The sequence below is a fragment of the Bradysia coprophila genome, unplaced genomic scaffold, assembly GCF_014529535.1.
Source record: "Bradysia coprophila strain Holo2 unplaced genomic scaffold, BU_Bcop_v1 contig_232, whole genome shotgun sequence".
NCBI lineage: Eukaryota > Metazoa > Arthropoda > Insecta > Diptera > Sciaridae > Bradysia > Bradysia coprophila.
In genome coordinates, this window is record NW_023503493.1 from 18,994,751 (window position 1) to 19,021,418 (window position 26,668).

The 26,668-nt window shown below is 30.9% G+C and overlaps 1 protein-coding gene across 1 annotated transcript; it reads left to right on the top strand.

The window, feature by feature from the left end:
• Positions 1-10,704: 10,704 nt before the first annotated feature.
• On the top strand, positions 10,705-24,695 carry LOC119077191. The gene is made up of 5 exons (XM_037184373.1): positions 10,705-10,719; positions 10,998-11,833; positions 20,467-20,635; positions 20,757-21,042; positions 22,390-24,695. The coding sequence occupies exons 2-5, from the start codon at positions 11,662-11,664 to the stop codon at positions 22,459-22,461; spliced, it is 699 nt and encodes a 232-aa protein (XP_037040268.1). The 5' UTR covers positions 10,705-10,719; positions 10,998-11,661; the 3' UTR covers positions 22,462-24,695.
• Positions 24,696-26,668: the final 1,973 nt, after the last annotated feature.

Below are 26,668 nucleotides of genomic sequence, written 5' to 3' on the forward strand. Positions count from 1 at the left end.
CAAAGTGTTTGTGCAGATAATATAATTGTTTATGGCCATCTTAAAAATAATATTTTTGTTGGCATTAACTGCCGTTTTTTTCATATTTTCTTTTTAACTTCACTTCCATCGAACAAATAAAATTGTCGTATTAAATGCAAAAAGTTATTGCATTAAAAATGGTTTCACATTCATGAGATCGATGATATGGCATCGACATTGTTAAAAAAAAGAGCTTTAAAATGCGATATTGTCCACGGACTTCAACGATCCAACGATGAGAATCGACAATATTTTATCTCCATTAAGTGTTTCCTTATGTAGCATGAAGTAGAGGTCGGTAATAGGACATTACGTCCGATGTTCCAAATTTTTATTTTAACGAGTGGGGACGTTATGGCCCGACCCAAAGGGGAGGGCTGTATTCCCACTCGTCAAAATAAAAAAATTTAACCTCGTACGTACAGCAGAGCCTATTTTTGGCATTTTTTTTAAACCAAAATTTCCAAAAATTTCCAATTTTATTTTTGGAAATTTTGTCAATTTTTTGGAAATTTTTTGCAAATTTTGGAAAAAATTTCCAAATAAAATTGCCAAAAATAGGCTCTAACGTACAGTGCTTTACGTGCTTCTGGTCAGTAAATGTGAAAAATGTACTCAAAAAATTGCATTTACCGACCAGAAGCACATAAAACAATTAACGAAGCTATTTTACTCTCACCTACTGATACATGAAGAATCTATGAAATGAAATAAGTTGAGAAAACTCGGGGCGTCATGCAGCTTTTTCAATATTTGTGACACTTCTATATGCAAATAACATTCAACACTTTTCCAAACCCCTGTACTAGAGATTATTACTAAAGACCTTCATTGGAAGGTCTTTCATCAAAAAATCGCAAATCATTGCAATGTTCATTTGTGTAATTACAAATGCAGGTGCAGAAGCACATTTAATTACAAATAATAATTGTGATTGCTCCTATTACATGGAGTATAATTACCGAATTATTTCGCTCTCAACCCAATCCGAAATAATTGGATTTGATTATATCAATTATAATTCAATACAACATCAACATTTATTTTCGTTGAGAATATTCAAATACTAAACGCACTGTTATCTACCCTAAAAATAATAGGCCCGCTTTTTTTGTTGGATCTTTTCACGCAACATATTTGTTCCAAGTAAAAAAATATAATCTGATAATCAAATTCTATTATTTTTGTCCGATAAAGTAGTGCCATCCAAATAAACGATTTTTATTTATTTTATTCTAGCGATCGAAATATGTTGAATTTCCCACGTTAAAATGATCAAAATATTTGTTCTGTGGTTTTATTATTTTAATTATTTAACCATTTGTTGTCTATTCGATACACTTCCGAACTGACAACTTTGGTTGGCTCATACATTATTCAATACATTTTTTTTATTTGACGAATAAATTGACTACGTAAAAAAATTCTTTTAATATATTTATAGTGGATGTTACATTGTGTGCCATCGTTTAAAGATAATTTTTCTCAGTCTTTCGAAGAATTATCCATGCATATCAAATGCCTTAAATATTAATATTCGTTATAGTCTCAGAAGAATATGCGCGATTAATAGATTTAAGGTACAAAAACAGACAGAATATAGCAGAAGACTTTTAACGATGACTTATCAAGCGATGATTTATGATGTGGTATATCTTTTAGTTTGCTGTTTTTAAAACTGGAGAGAAAAAATCAATTTCCCTAATTAGATGTATTATGTGCTACCAAACATCTACTGCGATTGATATGATAAATGATTGAATGTACTTACAGTAATTTAAACGGAAAAAAGGGTTTGTTATTTAAGAACATAATAAATGACTGTCTGGGTGCGCTGTGTAAATAGATGAGGATGTGTCGAAGGGACATGCAAGTTATTCTATGGAAGTTTATGTGACAAAGTGAAATGATATGAAATATACCAAACATTTGAGCTTTTGAGAGTGAAAAAAATTATTATGGAAAATATCTAGGAAAATGTGGAAAATGTTCTCCCATAGAAATGAATTATACCGACCATAGACCACACCGTTGCAATTTCACACACTCTTAACTAAACTGACTTCTTCGTATACGAGAGGGTTGAAGGCAGGACAATGATAGTTCAAACATCAATAAAGGTTTTCATTTATCATATTCTTGTTTTTATAACATAAATCGATTTACAAGTTAGAATGGAATTGTCCGACATACCTTCTTATACAAGTTCTATCAATAAATACATAGAATCATATAGGAATGGTATGTGACCTCAATTGGATTGAAACAAATATTTAAATGTGACAGTTTCCTACCAGCCACAATTATTTCGTTATGAAAAATCATTTCTACGAAACTTCAAAAAAATGTGTGGAATGTGGTCAGCGGAAAAACCCCACTGAACACCCGTAAAATGAAATTCCTTCTTTTATTTATTCTAGAGGTATTCCCTTATTATAAACTATAAGTGTTTAACGCTGAGACCCGCGTATATAAAATGGAATTCTTAGCATTCTTCGTCAATGTTTGAAAGTTTCTTGTTTCCAGGTTACTGGAATTTTTGTCCGTGATAAAAATATTAACCCCGAACATGCTTATTTCTTTGGTATTTCCTTACCACTATTTGTCTTGCTGAATGAATAGAATATAAAAGTTTACCACTCTGCTAAGCCGTTAGTGCTTTTATCGACGATTAGAGTGACTAATAAATTTTACTGTTAATTGAATTGTCAAAAACGTTCATAATTTATAATATTTTCGTGTGGTGATGAAAGTAAACAGAAAATATTGATCGAAAATGTGTTTGTCACAGTACAACAACACACGAATGAAATGAATTTTGATAGTTCCATATACATTTCCATAGTGCAACACAATCTATACTAACAATATGTGTGTGTACCTATATTAGGCCTCTCTTTACCATTTTTGGTTTGCCTATGGTGTTAACCGGAGTGGATATTTAATCCATATAACATTGTAATGTCAATCAGTAACATTTTGATGAATGTTTGTTGTTTATTTACACGGTTTATGATCGTAATGTTGTTGGTAGACTTCGTAACTACGTAATCATTTTAGGGCCATTTAATTGTGAACACATGCAATGTTTCCACAGCCACATTAAATATGTGAGATATGGATGGGTGTGTACATTATTTATGAATCTGTAACAAAAGGAGTTTTTGTTTTTCAATGTCTGAAGAACTCTGTATTTTCAACTAATATATTATCCCACTTGAACTTGCTTTTCGGATTATTTACATGATGTTTATCGAAAATTAATCAACAAACATATTCATCGTGGTATGTATGGTTTGAATATGCCTAACGTTTTCTTCTTCTATTTGAACAGTTAACAGAGAAATAGCTACTTGTTGATAACGTGAATAAACACTATTTTTACACTAGACTGTATGGCAGCTAGCCACAAAACATTCAACAATATTTTTCGTAGAACTTTATCTCGTGTATTCGATTCGTTTTTGTTATTATTTATTTTCAATTTGGATGGGTTTTTTTAAAGAAATTCTTGTTTGAAGAAAAACAAATAGAGCTTCTTGTTGGTGCCTAAATACTTTTGGATGATGGAGTTGCATCATGATCAGCGCCTTCAGCTTAGGATCACAATCGTCCACTCGTCAAAATGAACATTTGGCTATTTTGGTTATTTCTTTTCTTTGATGCACCTTTCACAAAATGTTAAATTATAATTATCAACTCAGTTACTTCGTTGGTAATATCAACTTGGTATCAATATTTGCAAGCGATTTATCCATATTTTTTACGTGTTCAGTTTTAGTATACATTTTCTTAGACAGGGCAATTGTTCACTTTTTTCATCGGTGGCAATTCACACATGATAAAAAGGTGTGGCAAATATCCCGATTCGCTCCTTGGTTGTTCCACTCGCATTTTATCCAGAGACGGCGTCATCTCTTGAAATATATAGACGGTGACTTTCTAAAAGACTCATCTGAAGATATTTGTCGCTATAGAACAGCTCAAAAAGAAGTAAATCTCGTCGTTGTTCTTTCAACTTTTAAGTAATCGAAACAGTAACGAATTTTAAACGTTACTTTTCGTCTAGACACGAGATTATACCTGTTTATTACACATTAACTTTTATACGATGACACTCGTGAGTATTAGTTGTCCATGAACTCCTGTGCATGACATGTTCTTCCATTTGCACTTCTCCTAAGATTATACGTTGAAAACATTTGTATAATGAGTATTTATACCTGCGTTACGATCATCATGACGTATATGTGTGTTGTGTATACAAATCTCAACCTGCTAATTTTATTTAAAAAAAAATTAAAATAAACAAGAACTCGAACTATTAAATCATCTCGGAGGTCATTGAACTGCTGAATGTATATCAAATACAAAGGCAGCCTTGTTAGTTTCTTTAAACGTTTAAAGCTATTGAATCGCAGTCATAATATGATTTCTTTTCTTCTACTTTTAATTTTGCTCAACTCTTATCCGCACGTATAAGAATAATGCATTAGATTTACACAGATGAATAAATTTACCCCAATAAGTCTTGTATAGTGATGGCTATGGGTTTTAATGCATTTGTGCACAAAATATATTTTTTTGATTAAATAAACTGACCGTCACTTTGCATGATCATCTCCCTTTAGCCTACTTATTAGAGGAAACGCAGTTGCAACTTGCATAACAAAGATCCTTGAAAAGTTCATAAAAAAAACGTTGCGAATATCTTAACTGAAATTTACAGTACATTTCAATGTGGATGGTCTTGCTTGTGATGAATAACAATAATCAGCTATACCCCATGCAAAAATCAGCAGTGTTTCCTCTTTGCAAATATCCGCACAATGTAGCACTGGATTTTATTTATGTCAAGTGGTTCTATAAGCTTTGTCCTTGATGGGTCAGTGACCCAAATGCAACATGGAGTGAGTCACCCTTCTAATAAGTCGTCTTACCAGATGCTATGTGATGTATTACATATTTAGAGAGAAATGTTATATTAGATTGTTTCAGAGCGGTTATGTAATTCAAAGAAATTAAACCGCAACAGCACTTACAAAGTTATGAACCTATCTAAGGGTTTGTGCTATTATGTTTGGTATGTACATATTCAAATGATTCCACGGTTCAATGATCGATTATAACACCATACCGCAGGTAATAAACAAATGTGTAGCACGATGTGAAGTATAATTTATGTGTAGCAAGATGCGTTGATGATAATTCATATAACATTACGTTTACACTCACGTAATAAATGCACGCACTCACACATGGATGCAACGTTGTAAACTGTGTCTTTAAGAATTTTAGTTAATAATGTCTCCCTACATTTGCATAATAAAATATCCTTTAGAGTATAGAAACATGATTTCATAACAATTTCGTAATAATTTATGCTGTGTAATGGTTGCTACAAGATAATAATCGACGTTTAACCTTAACAATCAAGGTAAAGGTGTTGATATATGAAACAAATCTCTTCTATTTTATGCATGTACTTATCTAATCTGCTTCAAGCGAGGTTTCCGAGCATAATTTGTGATGTGTACACAATGATTTTTTTCTCTTGTTTCGGATTTACATTTTTTATGTGCAAAAATCGTGCTTCATACTTCGCCTATCGTATTCGCTAAGCATTTTGCATTTTATCTTCGTTTAATGTTAGATTTTATGGATGTGACTCATTTGATTTACACAAATTCACTGTATGAACAGGTGATAACTAAACGTTGGGATAGGTCATGTACGAGCAAGTTGTTGGACGTAATATGAATTAAACTCACATCACAGAACGTCAGGAAAATGGAAACCAAAAACCAATAGAATGGAAGCTAGTAGGAGTAGTTATAGGAATGAATGTCGACAGAAAATTCTTGTAGAACAGAAAGAGAATCCTTATAAACCCCATCAGTTGTAATTGAAACTTCCAAGTTGGAATTACACTCTAATGATGAAAAAATTAAGAAAATGGACAGAGGAGGAGAAGACTTCTGGATGATCCATCAAAATTTTCGATAGGACCTACGATGCCAAAGCATCCTTCATGCTACACAATCAACTATTTGTAGCATTATATCATATTTTCCAAAATCAACGAGCATTTAAAGCAACACAACCTAAATATATAATCCTAAAACAAATTATTTTTTTGATAAGACGACAACACTCACTTAAGCCATTAATTCCGTGTAGTGTGACATCAACCGAAAATGATATACTAAATCATAAGAAGCACACGTTATGTACGGATATGTGTATACTAAAACCATGTTCACATGTTCTGACATGTTCTCGGTTTTGATTATGGTTGAAATATACACAACGTATTTGTTGTACTTGCACACTTTGTGCACGATTATTTGACTCCTTTTTTTTCTAGTGAACTGTCAGGCAACATTAAATGAAAGCAGTATACCCATGCCATGCCTCTGCTCCATTACAACCTGACCATCTGGTTTCAGTTTTACTTTTATTATGTTTATGTTTTATGTTTACGTTTATCTCATTCGTTGTATTTCATGTTGCGCTGCTGTTTTATATGCATCGTGAATTGAGAATATATATCTCTACTAAAAGACTCATAGTTTTATTTATTTACGAACAAGAAGTAGTATAGATCTGTACACGTAATATACACAAGAAAATTGATCTGCAATTTCATCATCGAAAATTTGTTTAATTCAAATTGTAGGAAGGTTAAATCAATTACTATAATATTGTGGCTTGGCTTGTGCTACCTGACTTTATATGATTTGTTTATATGAATTTATTTTCGAGTAATAGATTTTGCTCTATAATATGCACTCTATTATAGTTAAGAAAAAAAAAAGAAAAGAAAAAACAATGGAGCGTGTTATGGTCAGTTTTATATATCCATGCATATAGATGGCTGGTACAGCAAAATGTGAACATGAGTTTTGGTATTACACATTCGGTTATAACACACCAACGTAGCATAGCAAATTTCGTTATTAAATTATAAGATTGGATGCATACACAGTAAATATAGAAAACCAATTTTAAACGTAGGTAACGATTAGATTACCACCGTATTTCTACATTTTGTTTTAAAATGTATATAAAACCTTGTGGCGCACGTGATACTTGACGATAAATTGAAATATAAATAATAATTGCATGTACACATGCATAGGGATAACTTTCAGTTTTTTTCTCATTATCAATAAATAAATAAATTTTGAAATACTCAGTCCATTTGTACCTTAAAGAAAGAGGCAGGAAACTCAAAAATGTTGTTTTGTTACCTAGTTTTATGTCACATAGTATGACTCCAATGACAGATATTTTGTATTAGCGGAAAGCCATGGAATGATTTGATCAACTATCAAACATATTTGTAAACAGATATGTTTGTTATCGGCGAATACTTCTGAAATAGGTGATATGCTCTATGGATCAAAACCAATGAAGAAAATGATTTTGTTTCATACGCTAGGATATACTTTTAACAAAAGAAGTAGCAGATTGTACTATTATGCTAAAATGGGCGAATTCTTCGCAATGAAATTTTTTTGGTCCATTGTCTTAACAATATTTTCCTAGGCGATGCCTATGAGCCACTTTAAAAACTGCTAAATTACCTAAACGATTTCATTGACTTGTTTAATCCATAAATTTATCCATAGATAAATCAGCAAATGAGTGGGCTACGTGAATTCTAGACCTCCATGCAAATGCTCAACATTCAATTTTGGTTTTTAATACACGAATACCAAAACCTAATTTATTCTAATGAAGTTATTACCATTATTACGTTCAACAATCAAAACTGATTTATTGATGAAAGACTAGCATGATTGAATTGCATGCACAATGTGAAATGAATACAGTGGATTTTCAGCTGAAAAATGATCTAACTCGATAGTCAGTTTTGCAAACAAATATTTTTTATATGCGAAATGGCACTAGTTATGAAGAGTAGAGTACGATTTGGGTAAATAATTATTAAAAAAATTAAAAAAATAATTTTTAGTAAATAAAGAGTCATAAAATGAAAAAATATTGTACGCGGTGTACGTATATAAATATATCGCGTACGATTACTACACATGGCTATAAAAGGTTGTTACCCTTATAACAGTACTTTAACAGAAAAGAGCACGTCCACCTCGTGAAAAGCAATAAAGTAAATAAATAGTATCACAACGGATAATATTTTTGTTATTTTCCAGCGTAGGTCTGGAAGTATAGTTGATATTTTTATATTTTCGTAAATGATTTTGTAAATAATTCTACATAACATTTACTACGATTCTCGTCACATTAAATCAATTCGACTTGATTAAATAGTAAATACTCCCAGTTCGTATATGTGTACCTTAAAGTGACTAAAGCCAACGACTCTCAACAAATAAATTTTCTCCATGTCCCTTCCACTTAATATATTACGATATAAGAAGTGAGTTTACAGAAGAAAAAAAAATGAAAACTCAGCTTAAAACAGTCAACGCACGCACGCGGTTTTTCAATGTGTTGGAATTGTTTATAAACAAAACGTAATAGTGTGCAAGAGGTTGATTGAGACAAGAAATCGAATTCAAAGAAGCATTTGTTGTACCTGTGAAGAGGATTTTTGTTTCATGTAAATAGTAAAGGAATCCTGATGCGTACAATTAATTGAACAACATAGTAACATTATTTGAAATTGTTTTCTAGGAACATCCGAGAATTACATCTGCGGTATTCTTGGCCAAATTCTGAATAAGGCCGATTCTAAAATTTTTACTTTGTATTAGACTGTGTTTATTAGAAGAGCTGAGTGATACTAAAATTTCATATGAAATATGAAATGTCCCTACATAGTTCTTTTCTTACCAAGAAATTTAGGATGTAATTGTCGCCTATCAATGTAAGTGAACTGGTAGGGTCAAAAGTCAAATATATATATCTACACTGTAAAGTGCACTTTACAGTCATGTAAGCGAACTTTAAGTGACTCTAGATGTAATAGTAGATTACATCATAGACCATGTAAATGGCCGATTACATTAAGCGCAAAAATTTGCGGGCGGAGCGCAGCGAAGCCCGTAATTGCGCTTAATGGAATTCGGCCATTTACATGGTCTATGCTGTATTCTGCTTTAACGTGTACCACTCGGTCGTTGAAAACACCAAAACAACTGTTTAACATCAATTTTCTTTATGCATTCCAAAACTGAATGAATTTTCACTGTACAAATAGATCAAATTAAATTTCATCCACATCAGTAGGCCCTTTCTGGAATGAACTATCGTCGATATGTTGTTTTGAAAATTTTGACCACCATTGTGTTATTGCGAGTAAGCAAATTGCTTTTTCTTAATTAAAAGTTCGTTTACTTGAGTGGATGATGTTATCAAATCAAAAGTGCTACTCTAGTGGTGATTATTGAATGTTTCATTTATGGAAAACAACTAAATTTCAGTGTGTGAAGACGATTTAATTTTCGAATAAGTTCCATCCAAAATGAACTGGCCGGTAATGATTACGGGCTAAAAGCCGTAATGTGTGATCTGTCGATTATTTACATAGCGATGAATCAGTGATGTAACTTCAACGTACCGAGTGGTACACGTTAAAACTGTTTTCGCAATCCCGGTCCATAATCATCACCTTTCCATGCATCCATTTAATGTCGTTTTGAAGGTATTTATTTCACTGTATTCCTGGACACAGTGCGATATCAACCACCGACACCGAAAGGTTTTTGAGCACAAAGCAGCGACTATAGCCATTCGGCTATAGAGTCACACAATTATACCGAACGTATTGTTGAAGCGTATATACTAAGCATTGACTACTCGATTTCATTCAACGTGTCTCTTTACATCACATTGCAATGTGTATCATAATGCAGCCTTCTTGATCGTTCAAATGAATTTCTGTATACACAAGAATTATGGAACAAAATGTAGGACATGTTTGCATTGGAAAGGTGATTATGGCCCGAAATTGCGAAAAACGTTGTATCTACCACGGTAGGTATGCCGGTATTTTTTCGCACACGACGTCTTGTCGACCTCGGCTTCGCCTCGACATCTAGTGCGAAAAAATACCTTCATACCTACCTTGGTAGATAAATAACTATTATGCTACTAGATTCGTTAGATCCGAGTTATCTACTGTTAAAAAAATCCACTTTTTTTTAAATTTTACCAAGAATTTTTTTACTATTTCTCGATTAGTTGTCACGGTACCGCCATCTACCGTAACCAACAAAAATAATTTTTGTTATACACGTTTCAGCGGTGGATGCAAACTATAAACAAACCATGTAACCAACACAAATGCAAGAGACTCGAAGCGTGTTTATAATATACACTGTATACACGCATAATATATAAGTATGCATTGCATATAGAAGATGAAAACTTATCGACTCCTAATATACAAAACACACATTTCCCCTAAACTTATCGTGTGTATATACAGAAAACTCGGTCTACCTATATCTCGTGCTCTTTTGTCAAACTCACAAACTGCTGCGCTCAAACATAATCGTATATAATAACGATTTACCTAACAAAATGCAACAATTTTATTAGGCTGTATGCAGTTCCTTATATATTTATATATACGGTTTCGTTACTCGGTGGATTAGTCAGTTCTTTGGTTCTATTTGTTATATACGTGTACTGGAATTGAGTCAGTCGATTACGAACAGCGAAGCGAGTGAGACGTGTTTTTGATTTGTTCCGATAAATAGTCGGGTATATTGCATTTATATAGAGTGTGGTTTTAATATTACGCGTCTAAAGCGCTTTACTTGTTGATTGTTTAATAGAAATGATTTAATTTTTGATAAACTGTTGGTGTGATTCTTTGCATATTCGTTTCGGATATTTGAATTAAAATCAACGTAGAAATTTTGATTGGAAATTTTTAATTTCTAAAGATTTTCTTTTGTCGATTGAAGAAAATGTTATGATTACTTTTTTTCGATGTAATAAAATTCGATTAACATTCATTGATTGATATATTTTTTTAGATATATTTAAGTGTGTGTCAGTTTCATACAAAACGAATAAAAATAAGACTAAAGAGAAAAACATTTGTGAACTGGATTTGTTTGAAAAACTAATTGTGCGAATTTTTAGAAACAACGATCAGAGAACAATAAACAGAATAATAATAAAAGTCAAGACAATTGAACGAAAACATTAAAGAGACAACTAAACGGAAAACTGAAGACGTTCAAAATAAATTGAGTGAAGTTTTACTGAAGCATAAAAAAACAATTAAAATTAAAATCACAATTTTGATATGTGTGAACTATTATGCAAACACAGTGAAGACTTTAATGAACTATGGATAAGAATTATATAACGCAAAATCCAGACTAAAAATTCTTACATTTTCTACCTAAAATATAAATCTTTTATAAATACAGTAGGTATACCTATGTGAATGTGTTGTTTTTGTAACAATTTCAATTAAAAATAAAAACTTTTGCATTTTTATAAACGAAGACAATTTTTTTCTTTTGCATAATATTTTATGTGTGAAACATTTTGAGTTCGATTTTTGTGTAAAATACGTTCTCCAAATTCTATATTAAAACAATTTAAAACGAAGTAACTTTTTTGTAAACAAACCAACAGAAAAACCAAAAGTTTTATTTTGCAAAATATACGAAAAAAAAATTCATCACAATGGCTGTGCCCTTCTATGTGCCCGATGAAGAACGCGAAAACGGTTCATCATCTCAACCCCAAAGTACTACCACATCGGCAACACAAACGCCGCTACAGAGTCCGACCAATGAACACTTGGTGCAAGTGTTCTACGAAGCATTGTCGCTGTATTCGGCCAGTTTAGTATTGCGTAAGTAGAAACATTTTTTCAATTTTTCTATTTTTTAACTAAAAAATTTAATTTGAAATTAAAATCTCTTATAATTGCTGTGTTGTATCAGAGAGTTTTCCATTGTTAATTATTATACCTCGACTTCCAGAATGTTTAATTTACCATTGCTATATTTTTCCCAATTAAAGCATTATCGTACGTAATTATGCGTGTACACGTAGACTCATAATAGACTAAAATCAATTGAAACGCAAACGTAATGCAATACGTCCAATTAAAATCATCCCCCACATACAATATACTTAGTCGTATTTTACATGCAACATACGTATTAAACAAACTCTCGACAAGTTGAAAGAAAAATAATTAATTAATTTTCCACCCCCCAAAAACCACCGTGATAAAATATAAAACTTTAAAAGCCATCAATTAAAATTCAATCAAATCCGAAAAACGTACTCATTTCAACTCATTAACCACATGTTCGTTGCGCTCTATGTAACTCCTAAATTATATGTATAATCAAAAGTAACCGAACTGGGATATGTCCATTATAGGTGATTTGAACGATTTGAAGCATTTTTGTGAAGGTGGAACGGAAATGAAAAATGAGAATGGAAAATAAAATGCAAGTGGAACAATAGGAAAGTTTGTAAACTTTTTGAACGACTTAATTAATGTAGCGTGTAAGCGCTCAATGCTTTTCCAGGAGATATACATAAATGTCAACGAAATGGCTATTTTTGAAGAAATATATAAAAAAAGCCAGTCGGGTGGAAAAGAAAATTTGTTTGTCGTTCATCTAATTGTTTATGATGAATCATGTTAAGCTTTGCGATATTTTCCTGACGTAAAACATTCGCGCTACATTTTAAATGTTTGAAATAAAATATTGTTTTTACCCTGGAAACGTGTCGTTATTCAATTTAAATTACCGAATAAATTTCCACCAGTTTCACTTGACGACAATTCTACGTAATTTAAAAACTTTACCGTTTATTTATACACCTTCTAAACAACATTGCATCCGAAGAACATGTGTCTCGTATGTACAATGCTTACGACTTTTATTATTTATTAAAACAAAGAACTTTTATTTTCGATAAAATAAAATCTCTGAGTTTTATGATGAAAAGTTTTCTTTCATTTTTTTTAAATGATTCATTCGGTTGGCTGTATATTATCGTAACTACATTCGGTTGTAAGTTGTTATTTTATGGAAAACGACAAAATAATAGAGCAGTGAAATATCAAACTGTAATATAAACGAAAAAGAATCTTTGAACGAATTTCTTTTCTCTTGTGCGCTCTTTTAATGTTTACATTCCAACATGTTTTGATTATGATATTTATTTAAATATTTCAACCATGGTATGCACTTTCATGTGGACAAACAAACGTTATATAATTTATGGATAGTGATATACCACAAAAAAAGTATATCACAAACCGTACGAGTCAGTGATACAGTTTGTATATATCATACATTAGATCTAATTATGTTTGTTTATGGAAAACATTCAATTTTTTGGTCATTTTTGATATCAAACAGCATAATTTAATATTTAATGTCCAACCCTTTCCTATCTCATTACATAAAAATGATAATTGTGTAGCGTTATGGATATTACCATGATACGCTTTTCCGTATTTCCCTATTATTATTTTCCATTTCTCTCTGAGCCTTTTACTCGTTCTTTTTCTGTTGCTAAAAAGGTTAGTAAATAAAATATTAAACAAACAGTGTAATGTGTGTAAATGAAGTAAACAATCCAGACTTGGGTATTACTATTTGGTTAGTTTTATTGCGGTAAATTTATTCAAACAACAAATATGTTTTACTTTGTCCAAGTGTTGTAACGTTTACATTTGGAAATAGAAATGTATATGGTAGGCACACATCGAACACAAAGAGACGAACAAAATAAAATCACATTGACATTATCGAGAAAGAAAATTAGTAGCGGAATTGAATGTGTAAATTTGTATAAATATTTCATCCGTCGGTTAAATACAAACATGTCGATATACCTAAAACAGTCAGCAGCCGCCGGTTCAAGTCTACACATTTTTTTACGAGTGAAATTGATGTTTTAGAAACGGTTAGTCATCTGTAGACAATGATGACAAATGTAAAAAACGATGAGCACTTCCTGTCTAACAACATGTATGTTAAAACGAAAGAAGTAAAAGATTTCATGTCAAACTCTCTGCGTTGCTCAAAAAAGTAACAGATCCAATCGTTATATTGTAAAACACCAGCCGTACTCAAAGATCAACTGTAAAAAATAAATTTAAAATAAAAGACAATTGCGACTCAAAAAAAAGCCGGAAAATTACGTACACATTTCCGAGCACATATTTTCCAAACATTTTCATCAGTTTGGTATGTTATATTATTTTGGCATGTGCCATTATCAACGTTACACGTTACTGGCATATTCAAAACAAAATTATTTATTTACTCATGCAAATTTTAATTTAAAACTCATACGACACAAAAAAAAGCAGCCGTATAGAGCGAAAATTCTGTTATAGGCGAAAAAATAAACGACCAACCGAAAAAAAAACTAATTAAATTACAGCACCACAATGTAAAAAAAACGGCACATACATGATGTAGATTTACGCCAATAACAAAATAACTGCACACTCATGGAAGTCAAATATATACACTCAACATTTTCATTTTTAACACTCGCTGAAATTGACGAAACGCAGTTTAACAATAATGCGCGAGATTGACTATTTCGCATATCGCTGGGATGTTATATATTTTCAAAGCTAACACCATGATGTGCATTTTTTTTTTGCTGTTGTTGTTGCTGCTGTGAAAATATAACACACAATCCCACAGTTTATATTACAACACACAAAACATGCAATTTTAATTTTATAAAATATAAATTTCTTTAGGTTTTTGAACTTGATGTGTTGCAGAGTTATTCATTGTACACATATGTATATAATGGATGTACATAAATGCACGAATAATAATATGACTATACCAACAACGTGTTTGACGTAAAAATAAATTAATGTTTTGAATGTTTTTGCAAAGTCTAATTAAAATATTTTGACATGTGAGCATTTAATTATTTAAATTAGAGTTGATTTTTGTTGTTCGTCTGGTGTTCGTAATCAATTTTCCACTCCAAAACACATAAACTGTGCCATATCTCGTGCAGAATGGATCAATGTTTATTAATACCCGGCGGTTTTGGCTGTTGGATTAATTTGCATTTTTTTGCATTTTTTACGATGATTTTAATTCCATAAAAATATATTCCGAGTTGTGGCTCTCTATATATTTATTATAAACTCAGCAGATTATAAATGGCTAAACATTTTATCAGCTTTATCCGCCACATTTCAAAATGTTGAGTTCATATCGTGATTGATAGATTTATTTTTCGAATTAAAAAAAATCACCCGCACTCCCATCACGCTATATTGAATTAAAATGACCGAAACAGGTTGGTTAAAACTCACAGTGGATTGATGACTCTCATTTTTTTAAATCATGTCCATTATCCGTATGGCAATGCGTCTGGATATTCTGGTATTATCGCATACATTACATTTAATTAAGACAAGAATGTTACCCAAGTGCTCCATTGACACAGCCATCAACATCTCATCAAGTAAAACCAGAAAATCAACATCCTTCAGAAATCAGACCAATAATTTTCACCTTTACAAATGAATGCAAGATATCAACAAGTCTTTTCTGAAAAACTTGTTTGCTATTACAGCATAGCGTGGTCTCTTTGAGTCTTGACAGAGACACAAACTTCACGTAAAACTTCGTTTTTTTTTTTGCTTCACTCGTTTGCTGTGCAATAAAATAAATATTCGATAAAATAGAGATATTATTGAATTATTTCCAATGTAATTGAGAAAATAAAAATAGCAACGAGACATCAAATTAAAATTCTCTCATGTCTAGATTGTGCGTTGAATTGTAAATGAATTGCGAGGTGAATTAGGTAAATTAAATTTATAATAAAAAACAATGCCATCCATCGACTGTCGTGGCATGGATATTTTTAATCGATTAAATTTACGACAAAAAACGAAATTGTTGACAACATTTAATGTAAATGAATAAAACATCCAATTCTGCAAAATAATGAAACCATGAAAACATTGCTTTCGATGATCATGAGCGGCTGTAAATTATGCAATTTAATTAAGAATTTTATGATGCCTTTCAAAAACTTCCATCAATAATTCAATTTTTGTAGTAAAAAACTGTTTATTAATTTAACAAACAACAACAAAACAAACAATTAGACAGTAAATGGAATCGTTAAATTTAATAACATTTAATTTACTCACATATTCGCATTGCATGTCAGGGGGTATAATTTAATTTCAACGCCAGTCTATTGTACTTTCGAGCTTTTATTTGTTTTCCATAATTATAAAAAAAAAGTTATTTGCAATAAAATTAGGAATTTAATTTGTGATGTTAAAAGAACAGTAAAATTATAACGAAACATTTTTATTGGGTGTTGTCACACATTACCGTTTTTATGTCTTTGCATTCAATAAAATTCCGGTGCGACTAATAGCATTCTGAAACTAATTATCATGCAAATTATTCGATTAATACGTTAAATTTTGCATAAATCAATAGTTCCCACTATCAGGAACTGTAAACTTGAGGAAACCTACACGCATGAAAGTACCTTATTAACGACAATTTAATATATACCGATGTGGCTGTAAAATTAATTACTAACCAACCACACATCTATACCATCAATCTTAGCACCTCCACGCATTTACCATACGCAAACAATAATTCCTTTCAATATTTGCACTGTCTATACATTATACCCGCAGCACATCCTTGCGACCAAAAACCCGATACGCTCATATCACACCATTAATTATCCATTTTATAATCCAAGCCTTCATTACATTCTCGCCCATAATAAACATAAGTGAACATTATTATTAAACATGAATATTATGATCTATAGAGTGTGTGTGCATATAGCGAACTACTTAAATATTCATACACAGCACGCATATAAATTATCCGATAGGCATAAACAACTCTCCTTTCCACTCACTCTCGGTTGTAATACATATATTGTAAAACAATTAATCAAAACCGAAAAGCTTTAAATAAATTGTATATGCACCGTACCTCAAATAAACGAATTATGGGATACGTGAATGTTAACTGAAATTAATGTGGAAGAGCCACACATTTTATGCGTTGCATATCCCATAAATGTGCTGTGTATTATTATTCTTACACACAAAACCATTATTTGTAAACATTATATACAAACAATGTGCGTATGAACTTAAGTCAACTTAACAATTCCAGTGTTTAAGCAATTATAAACACACGTTACAGTTTTGCATATTTTATTACTTTTGTCGCATTGCCATTATATTATTGTCGATAAAAAAGGCAGCATAATAAATTTATGACACACAGGGTAATGGTTTATTTACCGAAATCAGTAACAAAAACCAAAGCAAATGAGTCCCCTAATATGTTCATGCATCGTATCACATTACATGCACTTATGTATCTTTAATTAACAATTAATTTGCTGTTAATTATATGTTTTCATTGATTTTTTTGAAAAGAAATGAAATATTTACGGTCGAAAATGTGTAGCAGTGTAATCTAAAAAGTTTATGTATACAGCACTGGTTTTTTTTCACTTAAATGTGAATAAATGTATCACTAAACCAACAAAATTAACGCTGTGTTATTCGAGCCAGTTCATAATTATTTGATTAATAACGAAAATAAAATACAAATTACTGGTATACATTTCTGTTGGTTTAATTCCCCATTGCTCATTGCATTTTGTACATCATTGGACTGTAATACAATTATTATTAATTTAATTCCAGACATTCATCCGAACCGAGTTAGTTTTCATATATTTAAATTAATTTCATTGCAACAATTTTCTTCAATAGCTTACACAAGAGCACAAACAGCAGTTCGAATAACCTCGATACCTAACACTTTCGCTTGAGTACGCTAAGCATACGGTCAAAAAATATAGTTTCCCTAGCCTTCGATTTTATCAGTGTCGATTGACAATATTTATATTTATATGCATCAATTTTAGATCGATGCATAACTATGGTAACCATCAGAATACAATTCTATGTGCAAACAATAAATTAAAAATTTCATTGTCACTACATATTCTGCTCCTTAAATAACACATTTGTATATTGCATCACAGAATATAGCACAATGGAAAACAGTTTATTTCTGAAAAGACGTAATTAATAAACAAAAACTCCATAATATTAAATCAACACTTTGCAACATACCCATATAATATAAAATAATACGACACATCCACTTGATAAAATATTTTGATAAAAAAAAATATGAAAATAAAAAACCATTAAACGAAACGTTAAGAAAATTGTATATTGGAGTCATGAACAAGAGAATAATCTGCAAGACCTTGAAAACTATAACATTAGAGACTTATAATGTATAGTACGATTGTATATTATAGATTTTATAAAATGTAAATTTGTAATGTACATTTAAATGTTGTAAGTGGTTTCGATGTAAATTAAATAAAATTCTTTTTTTTTAAATATTTATTTCTGTAGAATGAATATAATTATAATCTCTGCAAAAATGATTAAATAATAATTCTACATTTTATACTTGTTGTGTTTGTATGTTATAAATATGGATATTGCATATGTTGAAGAGATAATGTTTATTAACGCTTTTAGCTAATAAATACGAGTATCGCTTGTTTATTGTAATTTCGAAATACAAGGAACGGTCTCGTTTTGCGTATACTCTCAGCAATTTATTTCGAGTTAAATACGTTGTAGGCCAGCATATCATTTTGAGACATTTTTTTTAAGTTCTACATTTCAATGATATCGAACTAGTCGCACGGAACGACTATGAACAGCAAAACTAACTAGACGATAGTCTCCTTCATTTATTCTCATGTTCAAAAACTCTATTCACATCGGCACAACGAAAAATTCAAAAATTTGCCTTATTACATTCAATGTAATCCACAAAAAAAAACGTGAGATTATCTGATGCAGTTCAACTAACCTTCAAGAAGGATAAATTCGTTTGCGTTGTTTCAGAACATTAAATATAACAATGCAACATAATCGAATTAGGAAACAATTAATAATCTCAATGACTTGCATTCAATTTTTTTTTGTTGCTGTTGTTTTGATAAATCAGAATTTAATTCTGCATATTTTGATGGCTCTAATCAAACAAATCGAAACAACAATAGATCAATCAACAAGAATGTTAAAAGTGTAAAACTCAACAGGCAACAAAAACGAAACTCAGCCATGATTAGAATGCAAATTTTTTTAAATTGCTAATTATGTTAACAGCGAGTGCAATGTGTGGGTAATTAATGGAATAATTATATAGAATTAAATACAAAGAACTATAATTATAAATTTACGAAAATTAATTCAATGCAACGTTGAGTTATATGTATTTTAGCGAATGACGTGTGTCGTTTCATTCGGAGAAACATTTTAGAACGATACGCTACAACCAAATTGTAATACGGCGAGCAGAGCGTGTATCTCTATATTTTATCTGGAAATCTTAATTGCAGAGGCTCGTTGCATAGAGTACACTTTTCGATACGTAATAATTTTGTGCACAATGAATTATGTTGACCATGCACAGAATTTAGTTCATGTGTGCGCGAGTGGTGTATGATTCATCAATAAAACGGAAATAGATATTTTTCCGATTAGAGTTTCATTACCAATGGCAAGGTAGTAGATCATAGTTTATGCACAAATGTGTGCATTGTTTGAAGGATGATTCAGTGAATTAATTTAGAAAACCAATGTCACAGCTACGACATTCGAAATTAAATTCTCAAATAAAATAAATTTTCTTTCTGTAAAATTCTATGTGAATGAATGAAAAACGATTTATGTGAAACAAAGAGACAGCACACTTAGAAAACATGCGACTTTATTAGCGTTTTAAAAGATGTAAACTTTACGATCTCATATTTCAATTTAATAAGTTTAAAAAAAAAATGTACAGCACAGATATAAACATGGAATCACCATGACATTAAAAAGATCCATAACGAATTTTTACATTAAAAACATCTCATTTCATCCAATGGTACTGTTGCTGGTTTTATACCGTACATGAACGAAATGATTTTATTGTACTTTTATGGATAATTTGAAACCGAAAAAACCTTGCACCCATTCACAACATCAGTATCAAACAAAGAAATATGTAATTGCACACCAGTCAGCTCTATTATTCAGGGAATATATCTAAGTATGTTAGAAGATTTTATTAAAGTACCCACATCATCTAACCTAGTTGAATTTTTATAACTTGGATATGATACAGCATGTAGTGTGAAGTGAATATATAAATGCGCTTAGGTGATATAATGCGCTTTACATGAATATAGTCACCTTTAATGTGATCATGGTCATAACAGTTAGAGATGGAATAAATTTTTTGTAATATTTCTCACAAACGAAATATTTGTAACACGAAAATTGTGTTGCATTTCATGGTTTACCTAACGTACTATATTTTAATACAGATTCATGTTTTCCATTGTAATTTTTCCTACTAATTTTTTTAAAATTTCTATTTTCAACAGGATCACCATGTAGTACCAGTCCACCATCAAGCCCATCTTGCTGTCATCCCCACATCAATAACTACCGTGGAAATGTATTTTTCCCGCGGCCGCATGTAGCGCCCCAAACTCCAGTCAGCTTCGGCCGATCACATCAGTGGTCGACGCCAAGAAATGAGATGCCACGAAGGTAAGACACGTTTTTTTTTGTCTATTTACTTATTCCAACTAAATTTAATCGAGAATTCGATCCAAAGAAAAAATTGATTTTTATAAGATCCTTCTTAACATGCAACATTGTTTCTCTACAGACGTCTCAACTCTACCGGTGAAGAGGAAGATGATGAGGATATTGATTCCGACATTGGTATCGATGAATGTCCATCCGCTACTAGCAGCAGCAGCAATAGCAGCAATAGTACTCCGGCATCACCTCTACCTGTCGACTTCAATTTCGAAGAACATTACACATACTTGGCGGCTAGGGAACGTCTACAGGAATTTCCCGGTCAAGTTCCACAAAAGAAGAAGAAAGTGGTGAGCGAAGAAAAAGCCGAAGCTGTTGCTGTGAAAACTCAAAAAAAGCCAAAATCAAAGGTGAGTCTTGCAACCCATTTATAATGTATAAATTAGAGAAAAACTAAGGGGATTTCTTTTGTGAGCGTAGCTTGGTAACACAAGGTTATATTGTTGTGTATTGTGAGCACGTGTGCAATTCACTGTATGAATGTTAAGTTAAAAAACAAAAGTTAAAATTGTAGATCTGAAATTGTGTGTACCACATGTTCGAATGGGCAAATGTGTGTCTATTGTATTATTCCCTTTTATTCTTAAATGCACTCGTCTACTTCTTGTAGTCTAACAACGAACAATAACAAAATGCTGCAACAAAACACAAAACAAACAGCACAAAAAAAATGAAAACTCCAGACTGAATTAAAGTAAACGCATCGTCCTTTTGTTATTCCTGCATGTCAGTCTATATAAACGAAAATCCCCTTCATCCTCACGAATAGGACACTTAAACTGCTTTCATCTGCACTTATTTATAATAATTGTATCGAAAACACATTCAATGTAATAAATTCAATTTTGTTTTTCTTTCTCTGTGATTCCTTTAGAAAAACATTTCACTTACGAGTTTGTCTCTACCGTCTACATCTACATATTACATGGTTATGTACGAACCATTGCCTAATATTATTTATGGATTTAGACCTTTCACCCCTGTTTGACCGTACACAAATTCTGAAATTTATTTTTCGAATTTGGGGTTCGGAATAGACGATTCTTTTTTCTGCAGTTTTTTTTCTATAGTTCTTAACCTTGCGACAGTTACAATTCATATCGTTGACACGGGATAGAGCCTGTGTATAAAGCGTCTGTGTCAGGAAATATGAACTTGAATAAACTACATGTTAACATTAAATGTTGTATATGGAGTACGAATAATTGGAATTAGAGAAGGGGCAATGATTTAATGTTCAAGAGATAGAAAAATATTGCCACAAATAAATCCCTTAGCGGTTGTAATGGGCCATAAAAATGACTACGATAATAACACACTTGTTCGGTTTTATCTATCCTGCTTCTTTGTGTGCTACACATTTTTCCTAAACCTTATGTGTTACGATTTCTTATTTTTTTTCGTTTAATAGATTAGTTTCGTAAAACTTTTGTTTTATGACTTTTTTTGTGGATATGTTGCTCTTAAAATGGTTTTTGGGGAATTTATGACTGATGGAACAACTTCATTTGATTGTGTTTTTAAGGAGTTTGTAGAAAGGCTACTTGCAAAGTGCCTTTTTTATTTTTATTTTGGAGATTCTTCTGACACGAAAAGTTTATATGACACGTTTTCTGTGATTTAGTGATTTATAAAATCAGAAACAATTACCCATCAAGCAACAATTGTGACTGATTTTTTTCCTTATTTCTTTGCAGGAACAAAGATTTGTTTGGACTACAGTAGTAACGGCTGCTGTACTGGCTGTGGGATACATTTCATCACGTTGAAAAAACATTTAAATTAAGAACCAGTAACAATACATTTAAATGTTGTGAATTGTAAATACGAAATACACTTCAGATTATGCACGGACATTCGTTTCATAAAGCATGAAGTTCGATTATATGTGGAATCCTCGCTTCGGTGCTCACATATTATGAATTATGGTAAGAGTCACGACTATATTTTTGTTCAGCCTTTATTTCGCAGACGGTCTTTTCATCCGGCCATGTTTATAAGCGATGAACTTTTGCTAGTAAAAATAAGTGAAGTAAAAGATTTCGTTTGAATATCAGTTGAATATTTTGATCAAAGGAAGTAAAGCATTGGATCATTGTACTGGTAAAGTGGTTTCCGTCTGTGATGGGTTAAACAAACAAACAAATTGATTTTTATAGCAACTATTTTTTCCGAATGAAATCAAACTAAAATTTTGTTGTATTGAAAGGAATCTTCTCGACAAATTTAAACCTGAAATTATTTTTGTATGAAGCAAACTTAGTGTGAGTGCCATGCATTTTGAAGTTCACTGTAAACAAAATTTTGAAAGTAAGAAAATTAAATGGAAAGAAAAAGTTTTTTTTTTACAGAAAATAAAAGTAAAATTAAAAAAATATATTATCTCGATAAATAAACTATGAATGTAATAAATATAATGATTAAAAAATCTATTAGGATATAAATGTTTTAGTTGTGTAGAGGATCAAAATAATAAATGAAAGAAACAAACAAAAACAAAACAAGAAAATATAAAATATTGTGACTTAGATTTTTAAGCATTAATGATAACCCAAAGCGATTGTGATTAAATAAAAAAATGAAGGAAAAATATGAATTTGAATTAAAATTTATAAAAAAATTAAAATAAACAACAACATGATAAATTAAATTGAATCAATCCTCATTGGATGAAAGCATGAATTGACAAATTTAATGAAAAAAATAAAAAATATTTTTTTTTACTTTTTTACAAGTTTAGCGTAATTTTTGTTTTTTTTATTGATTAATTAATATTAATATATTTGTCTCAAATACAAGCATTTTACTTGGATTTTTTACCCTTTATTTAAAGAAAAGAAAGAAAAATAAATAAAATAATTGAATGTGTCATGTTTTTTTCATTAGCATAATTTACTTTCTTAATTTCGGATTCGATTTCATTTTATTTTTTTTCTTATACATCATCTTCGTTTTCATTAAATTTTCTGTTTAAATTGATTTTCTTCCCGAAAAAGCTCTTTAAAGCGTATTGTGATTAATACAAAAAAGAAAAAAAAACAAGAAAAAACAAGACAAACAATGAAAATGACTTGAAAAAAAAAATTGAAAAACAATGATGTCGCATCAAAAATGATAAGATTTTTCACTTTTCCAACGAATATATCAAAATCAGCCAACCATTTTTCGTATGGTTTCGCAATACTACTATTTGGTCTCATGATAAATGATCTCATTTAATGAAAAAAAAATCCAGCGTTTCAACTATATATCTAAAAAAAATATTTTCAAATAAAATGTTTTCCTATTGGTGCGATTTAAAAAAAAAGGATTTTTTAACTATTGTCCATTGTGCAAACCTACATTTATATCTACACAAGTCATTTTATAGTAATGCATTTTTTACAAATATTATACAAAGCAACAAAACATACAAATAAATAAATTTAATTACAAAATAGAAATCCTCTTTTTTTAAAGAATAATTTAAAACATAAAATATGAAAACTTGAAACGATTCGAGCGATTAGAAAGAAAATATAAAAATGGCCAAAAATCGAATTTCTGAGCCCCAAAGATTTATAACTTTTTTATTGTAAATTGAAATTTTTATAGAAATTGAAAATAAAAAAGTTTAAAAAAAAACGATAAAAATTTGATCTCAAAATAACTAATCAATTAAAAAATATATTTAAATGAACAAAGAAGAAAAAGGAAAAATTATTAAAAACGAAAGAAAATAAAATAATAATAAAAAAACACCGAAGAAAACAGCGTAATTGTTTTTCTGCGATATGTACATAGTCTAAACAGAATACAGAAACAATTTTTTATATAAAATAAATTTAAATGAAATGAACAAGCATTAAATAAAATAATTCTAAAAGCAATGGACACATGGTGTTGGAATCGGTTTCAAATTTATGGATTCATTTTTGTAAACATTGTGAGTCGCATTTCATGTAAGATAATTTTTTTTTCTCATTTTTATAATAATTAAAAATATATTTGCTTTATACAATAATTTTATTCCTTTTTTGTTTTTATTTTTACTCATTCACACGGCCACTGATTTTACATTTATGTTTTGCCGAAAATCGTTAAACAACTAACAGAGAAAAGATTAAATATTTAGAGGGAACGGGGGGAAAGTTAAAGTAATACAAATATAACGAAGAATCATCCACAATGCGAATGAATACATAACATTCTTCTTGCCGTTCTTTTTTTTACCCGGTCAAGTTCAAAAAATCTTACCGCGAGCACTTTATAGAATTCATTCAACAGCAATAATTATAGGGTGAGCGTACCAATCCTCGGACAAGAATGAGTCCTCGGACACCTGTTGTTCTTTCATTCATAAACTTTTTTTATGAATGAAAGAACAATAGGTGTCCGAGGACTCATTCTTGTCCGAGGATTGGTACGCTCACCCTACCAATGCAAAACCAGTTAGCGCTCCGTTTTTTTCCTACTTATTATTCCTAATCATTGTGTATAACCATATAACCAATCTGTGTTGTCTCAGTCTGTACGTATTTTAATTAACAAAAAAAAACATCCAACTATATTACACACTAAAGTCTAAGTTTTAATGAAATCAACAAAAAAAAATTAAAAAATTTCATTTGATCTTCAATTATAAAATACCTAATGACAGAAAAGCATTCCAAATATTATTATTCTTATACACTCTCCTTGAGATCTCGTTTTTTTACAAATTTATTTTATACAAAAAAAAAAGTGGAAAAAAATTCAAACAAAAAATTATACGTTCCCAGTTGCTGACAGAATTTATAAGAAAGAAAAAACTTAAAAAAACAAAACAATTAAAAAAACATAAAATAAAAAATATCGTTCGATTTAGTGCAGTAAAATAAATAATGTAATTACACACTACCACAATGCGTTAGTTGATTTCTCATGCCCTCTGAAATACAGGTATAAGCAAACACTCACCTATTCTCGTGCACAATGCATAGAAGATAAAAGAAGCTTTGAGGCATGCAATGAAAAGATCTCCATCGACTCTAAGGTTTGTATTCGATGTTCATTATCTAGCGAAGTATTCGTCTGACGAATCGTCAACCCAATTACTCCTTACAAAAAGTTTATTACAGCAGAAATCAAATCTTATGACAGTCGAGTCATGTAAGTGAATAATCTACGAACTTGAACCGGCTAGCTTTTCAACTACTGTGACGATGATTCTCCATGACTTTCTAGTGGTTTCGAAAGTTTTAAAAATTCGCAGGATCAATCAAACGGAATAAAATCGCAGGCTCAAACTTGCGAATTTCAAAAATTCACAGTCTGGGTAATGGAAAAATGTTTAGGTTTTAACACTGTGAATCACAGTCTGTGATTAGTTGTACCATAGCACTGAACCAAGCACAAGAATTAAGCATATAAATTAGGTTTGCAGGGTTGGTATATTGCTGCTGCGTCACAATTTTATATAAAAGATGATGAGGAGCTGATTTTCCGTTTAAAAAAATCTGTTCTAGTGCTTGGTTTTATGAGTTTTATGAGTTAAAAGCTCGCAGGTTTTATATGACTCAACTAACTCTACTTGAAAAGACACGGTGGGGCTGAACAACTTTATTTTGCGAAGGTCGTGAACATGGGATATTTTTATTGAAAATGGTATATAAATATGCTACGAGTAGTTAGCAAGCGAAATTGAAATCCTTTTGCTGGTATAGCATATAAAATTTCCAAGTATTAACTCTCTCATGGGATACTAGGGTGTGTCAATTTCAATTTTTTTTAGTGTTTCCGGATTCCGACCTACAGCGATTCACCATCGCACTAGCAATAATTATCAGCAAAAAGTTTTTTTTAGAAGTCAAAATAAGCTTGCATCGCTGCTTCTTTAAAAAATTTCGAGCTAACCGAGGTACCTGGATTGTGGGTCCGAGCCAAAAAAAATCTACAGATGCCTTTGCAGAGTTTTCACCCAGTACGGCATCTAGAGGGTCTACTAGACCATACAAA